This window comes from Anopheles funestus, chromosome 3RL, assembly GCF_943734845.2.
Source record: "Anopheles funestus chromosome 3RL, idAnoFuneDA-416_04, whole genome shotgun sequence".
Classification (NCBI taxonomy): Eukaryota; Metazoa; Arthropoda; class Insecta; order Diptera; family Culicidae; genus Anopheles; species Anopheles funestus.
Genome location: NC_064599.1, coordinates 1,113,041 through 1,128,152, shown reverse-complemented (window position 1 = coordinate 1,128,152; position 15,112 = coordinate 1,113,041). Strand labels below are relative to the sequence as shown.

Below are 15,112 nucleotides of genomic sequence, written 5' to 3'. Positions count from 1 at the left end.
CTCGATAGGAGAGGATAACACAATAGGAAGAGGGTGGAAATTACCCTTTTTTCCCCCCGAAACTACACACACGTACACAAACAGATGCATACAATATAGAATGTTCACACCCTCTCACGAACATGTACACACATACACTGAAAGAAAGTGAAATGACTACCGTGCGTGTGTGTGTGTAGCAGCTGCATAAAAAAAAAGTTCAAAAGCCAACCCAATTTTCCCCACAGAAGAAAATTCATTTGCTCGGTATCACCCTACTACAATACACTATTACTGGGTTACTACTACAGGCACACAGTGAGCAACATTATCTGTCAGTTCCGTAAAGTGAGGTTATTTTGTTTTTGCTCTTTTTGCTCTTTTTTTGAAAAAATATTTTTTTCAGTTGTAAAATTCACAAAATTACGCTATCTTTCCCGTATTAGTGTGGGTACGTGTGTTTGTGTCCGATATAAAATGCAGAAACATGGGGCTATGGATATATTTTTGCTACTTCGCACAATGAAGTTTTTGGGGGGTTCGCTAATGTACGGAAAATGCGGCACTATGTGTTGCTATAAAAGATGGTACATTTAGCCCCCCTTGGGTTGTAATTAAACTGATTTCCAATCAGGCGCCAATTTGCAGGAAATCAAAGAAAGAAGACAACCGAACGATCAGAAAAACGGACATATACAACCACACACACAGGATTACGGGTGAACGGGAAAGATGGAAAGCAACCCAAGAACTAACCAACATAACACAAACTACAGAGTGAGCAGTAAAATATGTGGATGCTGAAATAGTCAGACGAAAGGGATATTTACTTACTCAAGTAACTCCCCTACATAAAGCCACCAGACATATTCATGCAACAACATGATAAAACAGTGAAAATAAAGCAACATTAAAATAACAAACAACCAACTGAAACAAACCAATCCTCGTTGTTCTGTCTACTTCGTGTCTGGCAGACTCACTTTCTAGTGGAGCGGTATTGTTACGAAATCGATTAGTTAAATTAATTCACGTAAAACCCTACAAAAGGTTAGAATTCACTTTCGTTTATCGTCGACAGCCTCTGCAGTCTATAGCCGAGGATGGAACGAAACATTGATCGAAGAATTGATCGAAGAAAATTTCCATTCTGTATTTTGAATAAGGACGACTTTTGAGAACCGGGTTCGTTTCTTGTACGGATATCCAACTCCAACAACAGCTAGTGGTTCTTCGCGTTTTTGATAGTCAATGCGTAAGAAAGTCCTCCTTCCTAGTAGATAGGAAACTACTACCAAAAATACTCCAGTAGAAGATACTGCTTCGTCGTTAATCCCATTCGAACGTCCTCTTCCTCTTGTCATCGCCTACTCTACATCCTCTCTATCTCAGCAAGAAACTGATAAAATAGAACAAAGTCTGCATAAAGTAGTTAAAAGCAGCACACGCTCTTTGATAGCGACGAATCTCTTTAAAACAAACTATTAACAAAAAACAAACATGGTGATCGATAGAGTTTCCAAGTTTTTGAAGAATTGTTCACGGTTTATCTTTCGTTTTTCTCGTTCCTTTTGCTGTACGTCACAGCGATAGTGAAGAAGTACTAAAACAAAATGTACGTAAGGACATAAGCTGAATAGTACACTTTTTCAGATGCATTCTATATTGTTAAAACAGCTTACACAGTGATGAAAAATGAAAGGAAAATACTAATAGAACTGTAGAAACAACAGGAGCACATCCAAACACAGACTTAAAACAAAACACAAACACACAGAACAGTAACAGCAGCAGCAGCAGCTACAAAACCGTTCTTGTTGTAATCCTATGGCTCACAGAGCAGCAAAATAAGGCTATCAAATTTACAGGAAAAGTTGGAAAAGTACGAATTAACGTTTCAGCAGGTTTGCAACCAATTGATGTAGGAGATAAAGAACTTTTCGAACTAGATGTAAGCTGAACCGAAGTTTTGAAGAATGCTTACAAAATGGCTGAACAGGTACGGTTGAACCGAACGGAAGACAAAACAATTCTAAAGCAAATGAAAAACCAAAAACACACACACACACACATGCTAGTAATCCACAGTAAAACAAACAGCAACAAAGGCAATTATGTAATTCAAGTTCCGCTTAACAAAACTAAACCACAAAAGTTTGTAGCTTTGTGAGAAAAAAAAACCCAATACAGGTGTGAGAAATCCAATTGATCGGCAATAGAGTAAGGCAAAACCAATTGATGAAAGATCACACAGAGAAAAGCGAGGAGCAGAGGACGACAAAAATAACCTGGAAGCAAGCAAAGTAAATCAAACTTGTTGGTGCTTACTGGACAAACAAGGCAAAAACAAAAGAAGATAACAAAAACCAGCAGCAGCCGCCGCAGCAGCAGCAGCAACAAGCGCGCCTCAGTGCATGAATATACTCATCTTCGTTTTTCGGTATTATCGCTGTTTCACATTCTCTATATTGGTTGTATCATATGTGGAAGATAAGAAAATGGAGAAAATAATAAAAAAAATATATATATAAAATAAGTATAACGAGAAGCGGTGTTGGAGACTGTCGCTTAATTTGAGAAGTTGCATTCCTCACATTCCTTGAAATGTGTGTTTTTCTACTTATGCTGACTTCATTGTTAGCATTGAGCTGAATCATGCAATTTAATTCATCTTTTTGCCACTTGTTTATTTCATTCTCTTTGGGTTAATGTTTCGTCATGCTTGCGAATACATGCGTTCAAGGCAAATGAAATGAGTCACAGGTTCAATAACCGCCACTCTTAAACGTGTTGTCTTCCATGGAGAAATTGCACGTGACATGAAGCACGACGCTTCTTTGTGGAAAAAGATCTCATGCAATTTTATAACCGGTTTGCAATTAGGCAATTAGGCACATCGTCCCATCTGAGTTGCATTGGAATGATGAAATTTCGTCAGATCAAATGAAAATTTGTTGGAGAATCCAAATGCAGATTTCGAATACAATTAACGTTATTTCATCAGGGAAAGCTCGTTCTAATGGATTTATTAATTGTTAACTGATGCAACTAGGCGTTCCTGTGAAGAAAGCTCTTTTACGTACCGGTCTAGCATGAACATTTGATGCTAAAAGTGTTTATGAATAATATCAAACAGCAAATTTAATGCCTATAAAAACGTGAAAAAGGTTCGAAATTGTTTAAAAAAAATCGTTTAGTTATGATTTTTATTTCCCTCTTCACCGGAACTTATTTGACAGCTGTCAATAATCAATCCATACGGAACAAGAGGTTGGACTGTACAGAATGAAATGACAGATCATAATGAAAAGAAAAATAGTACGTCAAAGAATTACAAAATTACCATAGAGTACAATCGGAAGAGTTGTTCGCATCAATTAAATCATATTTGAAGCAAAAATTTTGTTTTCTCTTAAAAATGTTTCCAGTTCGATGTGAAACTGATTTCTGCCATGTTGATGTCAGAAATTATTTGCACTTAAATGTCAATACACGTTTCATGGTAGTGGTGAGCAACAGCAGCATGAGCCAACCTGCCTTACCACAATTCCATAAACATTGAATTTGCTTATAAAGTCACCTTGAAATGTCACCGATCACCTTTAGGAAGCTCAACTACTAAAAAAAAGGAACCGCCGTTTGTGTTCGCTTCTTGCAGTTGCGTTTTTCTCACAACAGACCAGGTGGACGATTCGCAACCGAGAACCGCACAAATCGGTTCACCTCTCTGACCCAGCCGGGTGGTAAATTTTGCAGCTCAACGGTGAGTGTCGGGCGGCGCAACGAGCCTCCAACGTGCGGTAGGACGATTTCTGTGCGCCTTCTTTGGAAGATTAGTTTTTCTACAGTAGAAAAGGTGTAAATTTATACAATGTATAGAGCAGAGAGAGTAGCAGAACGAAAAGATTGCAGCACGAAAAGGTGGACACCGGTGCATTGTGATATAACTCAGCGAAAATGAAAGCATCCTTGTGTTGGTGATCCTTTTTAGCCGCGGTTTGTTTGCTTCTCCATCCGATCCGGTTGTTTTCAGCAAGTGTTGTGAAAATCAAAAAAAAAAAGTCTAAACAATTTTCCACTTTGTTGAATTGTGCAATCTGTGCAAGTTTCTGCTTCGTGCTATTGTTACCATAGAAATGATAAAATCATGGTGTGCGCGATGTGTGTGTGTGTGTGCGTGGAAGTGATTACTAAATACGATGTTCTTGTTCCTCTTTTCTTTTCCTTCCTTCTTTCCGCCCGGGTTCGGTTGGTGTTTGTGCATGGCATAGAAGCAGTAGAAGAGGTGTGTTTGTTGTGCACGTGAGTGGCAGTTTGTTGCATCAGCGCAAAGGATCTTTACCTCCTCCCTGAAACAGGATGTCGAGCCTACCGGTACAACGGTTTATTCAGTTTGGAGCCCACAAGGGCAAGGGCATCGCCGTCTTTACCAGCGGTGGCGACTCGCAGGGCATGAATGCGGCCGTCCGTGCCGTAGTGCGCATGGGAATCTACGTAGGATGCAAGGTAAGGCGAAGGATTCACGACGAACCGCGGTTCATCATTTCACCATCATTTGATCAATGTGTTTTTCATCGAATGAATTCCGATTGCTTGAGCGTAGATAGCGCCAGGGGCTCACCACAAGGAGCTAAATATATCTTGCCAAACGTTAAAGCACACGCATCATCACGCAACAGAACAGAAGACACGTACGGGTTCGGTCAAGTTTGAAAGTTCAGTGCAACTTTCATTGAACGTAAGAATGTGTCCTGTCCGCAAGGATATGTGTTTTAAACATCCGTCCGAAAATATCTCAATACATCACACCCGCAAAATGAATGAAGGGCGGCTAATCGTGTTTGACCATGACCGTGCCAAAACATGACGGCTAACCCCCGACGGTGACAAACATTCAACTGCTGCGCTTGTTGATGTTTTGTGAGCTCAACGTTATCAGCATGCCGAACTGGCATGCCCTCGGTTGAGCCGGTTGATTGTCGCTTTCATTTTATGGCTGGACGTACAACAACCGATGATTATGAAAGAGTGTTTTATGACATTTTATGGTTTTAGTTTTCACTTTCATCCAGCAAACAAAAATGGTTTACTTTTGCTCTCGTGACATCGGCGGCGATAATGTGGGGAAAGTGTTATTCAATTGAATGGCAAGCAAAATGTCTTTTCGGAGTTGTTTTGCTGAACAAATCCAACCTCGACGTATACGAACAACTAGTGTTGGGATCCCCCCGCACTGTGCGATCCCACACAGCACACGGGAAAAAGAGGCAGCTCCGTACAGAGCGCCGCACACAGGAGCGATTGTGCGAAGCGCTCCCCGGGAGAGAAATTTCGCACATCGCACAATCGCTGCTGTGTGCGAAGCGCTCCGTGTGGAGTTACCTCAAGCGCACAGCTCATTTTAAAGAGCGAGAGCGGTCCGCTCCGCTCCTGCAAAAGAGCTACTTGGCCCAACACTACGAACAACAGTTCAATTGACCTATATTAACGATTCTTCCCAACTGCACTGAACAAACCCTTGTGACCTTCAGACGGTCATCATAACGTTAATGCTGCGATGCGCGGCATCCCAGCAGCTGAACATCGTCAGCCTAACCGCCCACAACTACCATATGTTGGCAAAACTACAGGAGGGAAGGTCAACTCAAAGGTGAAACCGTACAATTTGGAACCATTGTGGAGTGGCCGAGAGCTGGCGGGCTTACTTATTGGCTAAGCGGTGTTTGTTTCGGTGATTTCTGTTGAAAAGAGTTATTTATAAGCACCAATCTAAGGGAGATGAAAACAGATGGAGACGCCCGGTTGCTCGTATGTTTTTTAGTTTTTTTTTCTTCTATGAACACGTTGAAATTTGTGCCAGAAAATTTGATTTGTTTGCACAATCATTCACGTTCCAGAAGCGTTGTGAGAATTGATTTTGTTCAATCATTTCACAGACTAAAATTTATAAACATTTAATTAACCCATTTTCAATATTTTCAGGCCTTGTTTTAATTGTGAATTCATTGGTAATTAGTGATCAATCCGATAATTCATGATCATACTAATTAAAAAAAAAGCGACGACCTTCCATAAGCTTCTACATAATTTTAACTAATGTTGGTTCACTACCCCCTTAACAGGTATACTTCATCCGCGAGGGCTACCAGGGTATGGTGGACGGTGAGGACAACATCGTCGAGGCAAACTGGTCGTCGGTGTCGAGCATTATACACCGCGGTGGTACCGTAATCGGTTCGGCCCGCTGCAAGGACTTCCGCGAACGGGCCGGTCGGCTGCAGGCCGCCTACAATCTCATTTCCCGCGGCATCACCAACCTGGTTGTGATCGGGGGCGATGGTTCGCTCACCGGTGCCAATCTGTTCCGGCAGGAGTGGGGCAGCCTGCTGGACGAGCTGCTCGCCAGCAATCGGATCACGCAGGACCAGCGCATCAAGTACAAAAGTCTCCACATCGCCGGTATGGTCGGTTCGATCGATAATGATTTCTGCGGCACGGACATGACGATCGGTACCGATTCGGCGCTGCATCGCATTATCGAGGCGATCGATGCGATCGTCAGCACGGCCTACTCCCATCAGCGTACCTTCATCATGGAGGTGATGGGCCGTCACTGTGGGTAAGTGTCTGCTGTCAAGTGCTACTGAAGCGTTCAAAACTATCCAAGGTATCCCTGCTGGCGCAAGCAATGATGGTGCAATGCTAATTTGTATTTTTTTTTTTTTGTAAATTTCCACCCACTTTTTTTGGTCGACCGAACCCCACCTGTCGAACATTTTAAAAATCGTCGTTTTGCCCAAAAAGTTATCTAGCGGTAGTTGCCGGCGTCATATCCGAAGCCGACTACGTCTTCATTCCCGAGTCTCCACCGCCACGCGACTGGGAGACCAAAATCTGCGACAAACTCGAACAGGCAAGCGCATCTCCCGCATTCCACCCCCCAGTCACTCAGCCCAATCGGCAGTTCTCCTGGACACCCCCCCCCACTTCATTCTTGCATTCTTGTAGTTGACATTTTCTTTGCTGTATTCACACCTGAGATTGGAACCAGCCCATGTTGTCGAATTGTTGAAGCTCACTCAGTAATTGGAGATTGAACTGCTGCGGCAATTCCTTCATTCTTCCATTACGGAATGAAGTAGCGCGACTTCGCCCGGAGACGCACGCTCAAAATGGAAACTAATGAAACACTTGTCACTAAATGCACCCCCAGTTCGAAATCGATCCGTCTGCTGTCTCTTCCGTTGTGTTCATTAAAAAGTCTCCCAAATTAACTACGTGCGCCCTCGAATGACGTGTGTGTCCTGACATTTTTGGATCTGTTGCATGCAGAGTAATGAACCAATAACATTCTTCCAATTGGTGAATGCAGATTGTGAAGCTTATCGAAAAGGATTGTCTTTCTCTCTCTTGTTTTGTTTTTTGTAGAATGTTTTTTTGGGTTTGGGTTTTTAACGAAAAACGATCCTTTTTCCACCCCGGAACCACAAACACATATCTGCTAATGATTCACTTTCCTACATTGAATTGGTCTCTCAAAACCATCATTATTGCATAGGGCACACTGACCAAACCAATGCGCCCGTACTACCCCGGTCAAGAAAAGGAAAACCAATTTTCACCATAAACGCCATTCACTCAAAATTGCTCCACTCCATATCGTATGCATTATTCATATTCTTCACAGCTATCTGGCGGTAGTGGCCGGTCTGTGCGTCGAGGCCGACTACATTTTTATTCCCGAAGATCCACCGAAACCCGATTGGCCGGAACGGCTCTGCAAGCAATTGACACAGGCAAGCAAAATTGGGGCAGCAACCGAAGCAAAACATCATTCCACCCCTTTCATGCAAGACATGCAAAATTCAAAATTATCGCTTTTAACACAAAGAACGACAAAACAAACCTTCGATGTGTTGCGCGCGCTGTTAAGGATTTTTATAGCTAGTTTCGCAAAAATTTCATTCCATTGCACGATTTCACACACGATCATGGCGTGGTGATCACACAGCAGATTGGCGAAAATTCATTCAACTCTCGCTCTACACGTGTTCAACATTTTACATTGTTGTGTTTTCTTTCCGCGTTCGGTGTGTAGTTTTGTTTTTCGTTTTTTTTTACCACTTAATCACCTTTTCTAATGAAGAGTTCTAAATGTTCTAAAAACATTCAATAGTGTTCTTGTCATGTTTGTTTTTTCCAATAACCATTTATCGATTTGCTATTTTCAAAACACTTGATCGGTTGTACAGAAAAAAGAGACTGAGAGAGAGAGAAAGACGAAAATATCTGTTAACTAAAATAAGGATACTAAAATATCCCATAAAACACATCGTATTACAAAATGTAAGAAGAAAAAGGGGAATCAAAACAATGTTGGAAAAATATTCGCTATTGTTTTTCCTTGCGTTGCTTGGTACCTATTCGCAAGAGAGTCGCGCAAAGAATAATATCGCAAGGATTAAACATTGATAAGCGAACGGTCTCATACATCAAAACTCGTGGGATCGACACTGAGATCTGGACTAATCTTCCCCAGATTTTAGAAAATGTTTTCGGATTTCAACATATGGAGAAAAAAATCGTAAAGAATATAAAATTGATCTTCAAAATCTCCCCACACAAAAGTGTGCAAATGTCCACGTAGCTAACTAAATGTTGTCTACATTTCTTAATACCTTAATTCTTCTCGCTTAACCATAATGCATTTTCTTTTTCATCGTGATCACTACTACCATCATTATTATTATTATTGTGTGCAATTGTAGTTACCTGGCCATAATGGCTGCTTTAGCTAGCGAGGCGGACTTTGTGTTCATACCGGAAGATCCCGTTGTGCATAATTGGCCAGAAAAGCTATGTAAGAAGATCCTGCAGGTACGCAAAACAAAAAAAAACACAACAACCAATTACCGTCTCACTATGAGACACTCTGCTCCTTAACAATGAAATAATACTGAGACTGATGTGAAAACTGACTTCCCAAAACCAATAAAAAAACAGGATTCCTTTTTCCATCCAAACCATCCCTGGTTTCTGGGCTCTCCCGACTAACGTTGAAAGGTTGAAGGATTTCGAAATGGTTTATATTGTGAAAGGATTTTTTTCTCATCCACGAATAGATCTGCTGGAATGGGACGAACTGAAGTAAAATGCTAGAATCGTTATTATTTACCCAATTATAGCTTGTGGTGTCCATTTAAGAAACAAGTATTATTTAGTTGCTATGTGCTTTTTGAGCTTTCTTATGTCACCGTAAGATATCAAAGTATAGAAAGGAAGACAAACGAAAAAAAAAATAAATTTGGTTGTTGTATCATTTCCGCAAGTCCGTAAGTCCGTTATCGTTCTCACGTTATTGTTTTCTCATTGTAGGCTTGCATGCTCTTGTGCAATGTTTTGCTTTTAAATTGTTGTAAAATTCTAGCTTCTGTTCTGCTTTCTCTCGACGATAGACTTCTTATCTAACTATAAACTAAACAAAAAGCCATTTAAATTGTTTTAAAGAGCTTCAATGTGACTGTTTTTTGCTTTAATTGTAGTATTGGAGATCGTTCTTCGTCTTTTTACAAAAAAAAATGTAAAGAAGTCTATTGTCCAACATAAGATGCACATTTCGTTAGAATAGAATTCTGAATTAAAAATGCCCGCTTTGCATCTCAAAATTAGAGTTTTAGCTAAATATCTGCTTTCACGTGCTTAGTTTGTTTTGTTGCTGTGATTTGCTTTATCTTTACTTCTTTCTAATAAGCCTAATTCGCGATCTTCGTTCAGTGAATGGATACAAAAGCAATTTTTTAGATCACCAAAGAAAGAATTCTGTTGATCGTGATATAAAGCCAACCTTTTATTCGATCCTCCCCGAATCATCCGTCACTGGAAGAATCATTTCTTTTTCGTGAATTGTTGCCTTTCATTTGGGCATGTTTTCCCTCTTCCCCCTTTTTCTACCAGTTCTTGCTAACCCCCTTCAACCTTATTCCTGTATCAGAGTCACATCATACAATCATTTCATCTCTAGTTTCTTCCACACCACCATTTGGCATTCATTCCGAATCGAGACCTTTTTGAATGATTCAATTTTAATTCCATGCCACACGACACGCACAGGAGCGTTCTGCTGGGCAGCGTTTGAACATCATCATCGTGTCGGAGGGCGCAATCGATCGGGACGGCAATCCGATTACGGCGGAGAAGGTGAAACAGGTGGTCGTTGATCGACTGCAGCAGGACACACGCATTACCGTGCTGGGTCACGTACAGCGCGGAGGTAACCCGAGTGCATTCGATCGTGTACTGGTAAGCGTCGCCTTGTTTTTGGCGTAAAATAAACACTAATATTCCTTCCTTTTGCTTTTTGTGAAGGGCTGCCGGATGGGTGCGGAAGCGGTACTGGCGCTGATGGAAGCGGACGACAAGACGGAACCGTGCGTGGTATCGCTGGACGGTAATCAGGCGGTGCGTGTCCCACTGATGGAGTGTGTCGAGCGGACCAAGGCCGTGGCGAAAGCGATGGAGGACAAAAACTGGGAGCTGGCGGTGCAGCTGCGCGGTCGCTCGTTCGCACGCAATCTCGAGACGTACAAGATGTTGACGCGCCTGAAGCCACCGAAGAGCGCCTTCGACGAGCAGGGCCGCGGTGTGGGTGGCTACACGATGGCGGTAATGCACATCGGTGCACCGGCCTGCGGTATGAATGCGGCGGTACGTTCGTTCGTGCGCAACTGCATCTACCGGGGCGATACGGTGATGGGCATTCACGACGGCATCGAGGGCCTGGTGGCGGGCCACATCAAGAAGATGGAATGGTCCGATGTGACCGGATGGGTCGGTCAGGGTGGGGCCTTCCTCGGCACGAAGCGTACGCTGCCGGAGGGTCAGTTTAAGGAGATTGCCGCCCGGCTGAAGGAGTTCGGCATCCAGGCGCTGTTGATCGTGGGCGGATTCGAGGCATACCATGCGGCGGGCCAGATAACGGATCAGCGCGGCAAGTACAAGGAATTCTGCATCCCGATCGTCGTCATTCCGTCCACGATCTCGAACAACATGCCCGGCACGGAGTTTTCGCTCGGTGCCGACACGGGGTTGAATGAGATTACGGAGATCTGCGATCGCATCCGTCAGTCGGCGCAAGGTACGAAGCGGCGCGTATTTGTCATTGAGACGATGGGCGGATACTGTGGCTATCTGGCCACGTTGGCCGGATTGGCCGGCGGTGCCGATGCTGCGTACATCTACGAGGAAAAGTTCACGATCAAGGATCTGCAGCAGGACGTGTACCATATGGCGTCGAAGATGAGCGACGGCGTACAGCGCGGTCTTATTCTGCGCAATGAGAAAGCGTCCGAAAACTACAACACCGAGTTCATACATCGGTTGTACTCGGAGGAAGGCAAGGGCCTATTCTCTACGCGCATGAACGTGCTCGGCCACATGCAGCAGGGCGGTTCGCCCACACCCTTCGATCGTAACATGGGCACTAAAATGGCGGCCAAGTGCGTCGAGTGGCTGGTGGAGCAGCTGAAGGCAAACACTCAGCCGGACGGGTCGATTAATGCCACTTCCGCCGAGACGGCCTGTCTGCTCGGTCTCGTGCGCCGTCAGTACAAGTTTACACCGCTGAAGGAGCTGATCGGTGAAACGAACTTTTTGTAAGTTGTAACTTCCCCTTGTGAAAGTTAGCATGTGTTTATTACACCCAAATTAATTTCCATTGCAGGCAACGTATCCCGAAGCATCAGTGGTGGCTGAAGTTGCGTCCGCTGCTAAGAATTCTGGCGAAACACGACTCCACCTACGAGGAGGAGGGCATGTACATCACGGTGGAAGAGGAAATGTCGACCGATTCACCGTGCGCCTAAGTGGAAAAGTGCGGGAACATCGGAAAAGCAAAACAACTTTCCCCCCAAAAAAAAGGAAAACATTACCTCTAAAGGTTCCATTCGGGAAGGAAAACACGGAACATACTATCAACCAGCCCGTTTTGTGGGACGTTTTGCACAGCCCCGGGCGAGCAAATCGAACAATCTTTCGTTGTGCTTTTGAAAGCTTTAAAACTAGCAAAGTCTCTATTTGAAATTAGGCTCCAGAGATCGGAAATGCGTTGCACCGGTCCTATTTTTGTTGTTGTTTTTGTATTGGTTTGTTTAAGTACTATTTATCGTTGATTGATTGTGTTATCCTTTTTGTTTTGTGCTTCCATGCTTTCATGTGCTGTTTTTTTTTTGTTCCTCTGCTAGGAGAAAAGTATTATTATAAACTGGTTTTCAACACCGCAGTATAGAAAAATGGAAAATCCACTTCTCTTCTCTTGAAAGGGAGCCAAGCTATTTGATACCAAAAAAAAACTCAATAAATGAACGGCCAGTTAAGAATGTATCCGGGTAATAGCAAAAGCGTTATTACTGTGGATATTTGCAGTCGGATTATCTCTCCCGTTTTCGCTTGCTCTGGCGCTACCAACGTGAGCATGATGTGTGATGAGATGATGCAGCGAAGCGAACAGAAGCTAGATAAACGCGTAACCAATAGTTCTGATAATAAACAAAAACACCCAACGATTCAACTTATCACACAAAAACACACACACTCATACACAGTGAAAAAGGCAAAGAATCTAATGTTAATGTGCTGCTAGCAAACGGCAGCGACTCATTATGAGACGTACGTGCATAATTGAGATATAATAAAAGAATTTATTGTTGTGAGATATGATAGGCCGATAGGCCGACTTAATCCGTAAGATTGTTTCTCGAACAATACACAATCACAATGTTCTTGCCCAATCGAATAAATGGGCCACGAGGTTACACAAAAATCACAACTGGTGTGTAGCAAATGGGGAACTTTAACATTCCTCTCGTATTCTTTCGAGAGTTGTCGAACGATTGCTTAGTTGCCGACCAGAGGCAACTTTCGGCGTAACTGGTCCGATCGTAACGTTTGAATCTGCACCGAACGATATCCGTGCGCGGCTACCCTGGACACTGTGATCAGATCGTGCACAGTACCAGTGTTCAACCTCAGCCGCCACTATCAACGAAACCGCTTCGTACTGTTGATCCTCGACCCGGAACGCATCTGTGTTGGAGGTTTCGATGTACCAATGGAAAGCTTGCAGCAATGGCCGCGGTTGTCCTTTGCCGGTCGTTCGCAGTTCCTCCGCTAACACTGCGTTGTACTGTCCTCCCCCCCGCAAGAACCAAGGAAAGAGCAAACATTAACACCTAAATCCGAACTACCCGTCAGAAGAAGTTCCTTTTTACCCATTTGTAGTGTTTGTACGCCGCCACACCCATACTGTTCCGTTCGGTACGCTTCGTTTGAAGATGTCGCTGCAACTCGTACAAGCTCACCGTACAGATGCTGTCCAGCGTAACCAATGGAGCCGTTCCAACGGCCGGACTGTACGCGAGAAATACAACATCAACACGTGGTAACAGTGAGGCCATGGAGAAACGTTTGGGACGCGGTTCGGAACAATGAAAAACACAACACCAAACTGCCACCACGATCGATCGAGAGATCAGAAATGACTGCGGCCAACAGCATCCGTTGAACGAAAGTGAACAGCAGACATCAACCGTGCCTTCTAAACAAGCTGTTCTTATCACCTTCACACACACACGCACTGTTGATGACGAATATGTGTACGGGATTGTTTAAACACGTTAATATCAGATGCAGATCATTGGATCCAGCGGTGTCAAAGTACGAAACGGCCAAATGCGGTCAATATTTGGATTCGTTTTGAAAGTATTGCTGTTTACAGAAGTTTCAGAAGTCTCGTATCACAACATGATAACGGTGTCGTTCGCTTCATTATTTTCTTTACAGAACGTAAATGTGTAAATTAGAGCTAGTTTGTCAATTAATCCCGTGGAATAAAGCAAAATTTAATAGCTTATTCCTATCGAATCTCTTAACGTGCGGAAGATAAATTTAATTAATAAACAAATAACGCAAAATCGTCTTGTCCCTCAATTTGACACACCTGACAAGGGAGTAGGAGAAAGGATAATCATTTGATCTGCTTCGTGCGTGATCGTATTTAACCTCTCTCTCTCGTCAGCCTCTCGTGCTTCTCTCGGGGAACATTTGTTGCCAGGGCTGGCAGATATACCCAGTTTCTTCTTTGCTCCTTATATATACTTATGATCAGATACGCACCAGTGGCGGATTAGAACCGCTTCGAGGCCTTATGCGGAATAGCTATTAGGAGCCTCTGCATTTGAGCCTTAGACAAAATACTCGACATTGTGCATCGCCGCTTAATGTTGTAAAGTAACGGCTGCTATAAACTTTCCTCCCAATTGTTTCTAGTCTAAATCTTACTTCCTATATTTGTGATGGAATTTTGTTTACTTACCCTGGTAAACGCCTGTCGCTTTTCCTTATAAGTTAATAAGGATCACTTTGTACGCAGGACACTATACTTTCATTCTTCATTTACTTTCATGAAAGGACTTCATTACTTTCATATAGGAAAGCATTTACTTCGGAAGATGAAACTGCTTCTTCGCGGCCCCTTTTTTCACATAGACACTTCACTGCGCTTTGGCACATTCGAAACACCCACACTTGCCTATAATGGGCACATTTTAAAATATACGCATTCACGCATTAAGCTCCTCGACAACTTAGCCTCACTTTTTGAAACCAGAAAAGCCAACCACATTTTCTTGCGCACATAGGCACATACACACTTGCACTTTGGCATATTTAAAACAGCATATTTGCCTACAAAATGGCCACATTTTAAAATACACTAATTCACGCATTAACCATTAAGCTCCTTCACAACTTAGCCTCACTTTTTAGAACGAAAAAACCAACCACATTTTTTGTGCACAAAGGCACATACACACTTGCGCTTTGGCATACTTAACACAGCACATTTGCTTACAAAATGGCCACATTTTAAAATACACTAATTCACGCATTCACGCATTAAGCTACTTCAAAACTTAGCCTCACTTTTAGGCACCAAAAAAACCAACTACAATGGCACATACACACCTGCGCTTTGGCACATTTAAAACAGCAGATTTGACTACAAAATGGTCACATTTTAAAATACACTAATTCACGCATTCACGCATTAAGCACCTCGAAAACTTAGCGTCACTTTTTG

The 15,112-nt window shown here is 43.0% G+C and overlaps 2 protein-coding genes across 6 annotated transcripts; one reads left to right on the top strand and one right to left on the bottom strand.

Moving 5' to 3' along the window:
- Positions 1-3,568: 3,568 nt before the first annotated feature.
- Positions 3,569-12,690, top strand: LOC125771627 (ATP-dependent 6-phosphofructokinase). 5 transcript variants are annotated; one of them, XM_049442429.1, is made up of 7 exons: positions 3,569-3,742; positions 4,257-4,485; positions 6,102-6,598; positions 6,784-6,892; positions 10,090-10,278; positions 10,345-11,630; positions 11,699-12,690. In XM_049442429.1, the coding sequence occupies exons 2-7, from the start codon at positions 4,339-4,341 to the stop codon at positions 11,838-11,840; spliced, it is 2,370 nt and encodes a 789-aa protein (XP_049298386.1). In that variant the 5' UTR covers positions 3,569-3,742; positions 4,257-4,338; the 3' UTR covers positions 11,841-12,690. The 5 variants fall into 5 exon arrangements, with proteins under 5 accessions (XP_049298386.1, XP_049298385.1, XP_049298384.1 ...); XM_049442428.1 differs by having other exon boundaries at positions 4,254-4,485; XM_049442427.1 differs by lacking the exon at positions 6,784-6,892 and adding an exon at positions 8,748-8,856 and having other exon boundaries at positions 4,251-4,485.
- On the bottom strand, positions 12,648-13,604 carry LOC125771628 (uncharacterized). The gene is made up of 2 exons (XM_049442431.1): positions 13,245-13,604; positions 12,648-13,159 (listed from the first exon to the last, which is right to left on the bottom strand). The coding sequence occupies exons 1-2, from the start codon at positions 13,428-13,430 to the stop codon at positions 12,827-12,829; spliced, it is 519 nt and encodes a 172-aa protein (XP_049298388.1). The 5' UTR covers positions 13,431-13,604; the 3' UTR covers positions 12,648-12,826.
- Positions 13,605-15,112: the final 1,508 nt, after the last annotated feature.

Coding starts and splice junctions, on each gene's coding strand:
- LOC125771628 (XM_049442431.1), bottom strand. CDS start 13,430: ATGGCCTCACTGTTACCACGTGTTGATGTTGTATTTCTCGCGTACAGT. Junction 13,160..13,244: donor CGTACAAACACTACAAATGG/GTAAAAAGGAAC, acceptor GGGGGAGGACAG/TACAACGCAGTGTTAGCGGA.
- LOC125771627 (XM_049442429.1), top strand. CDS start 4,339: ATGTCGAGCCTACCGGTACAACGGTTTATTCAGTTTGGAGCCCACAAG. Junction 4,486..6,101: donor GAATCTACGTAGGATGCAAG/GTAAGGCGAAGG, acceptor CCCCCTTAACAG/GTATACTTCATCCGCGAGGG. Junction 6,599..6,783: donor GTGATGGGCCGTCACTGTGG/GTAAGTGTCTGC, acceptor TTGCCCAAAAAG/TTATCTAGCGGTAGTTGCCG.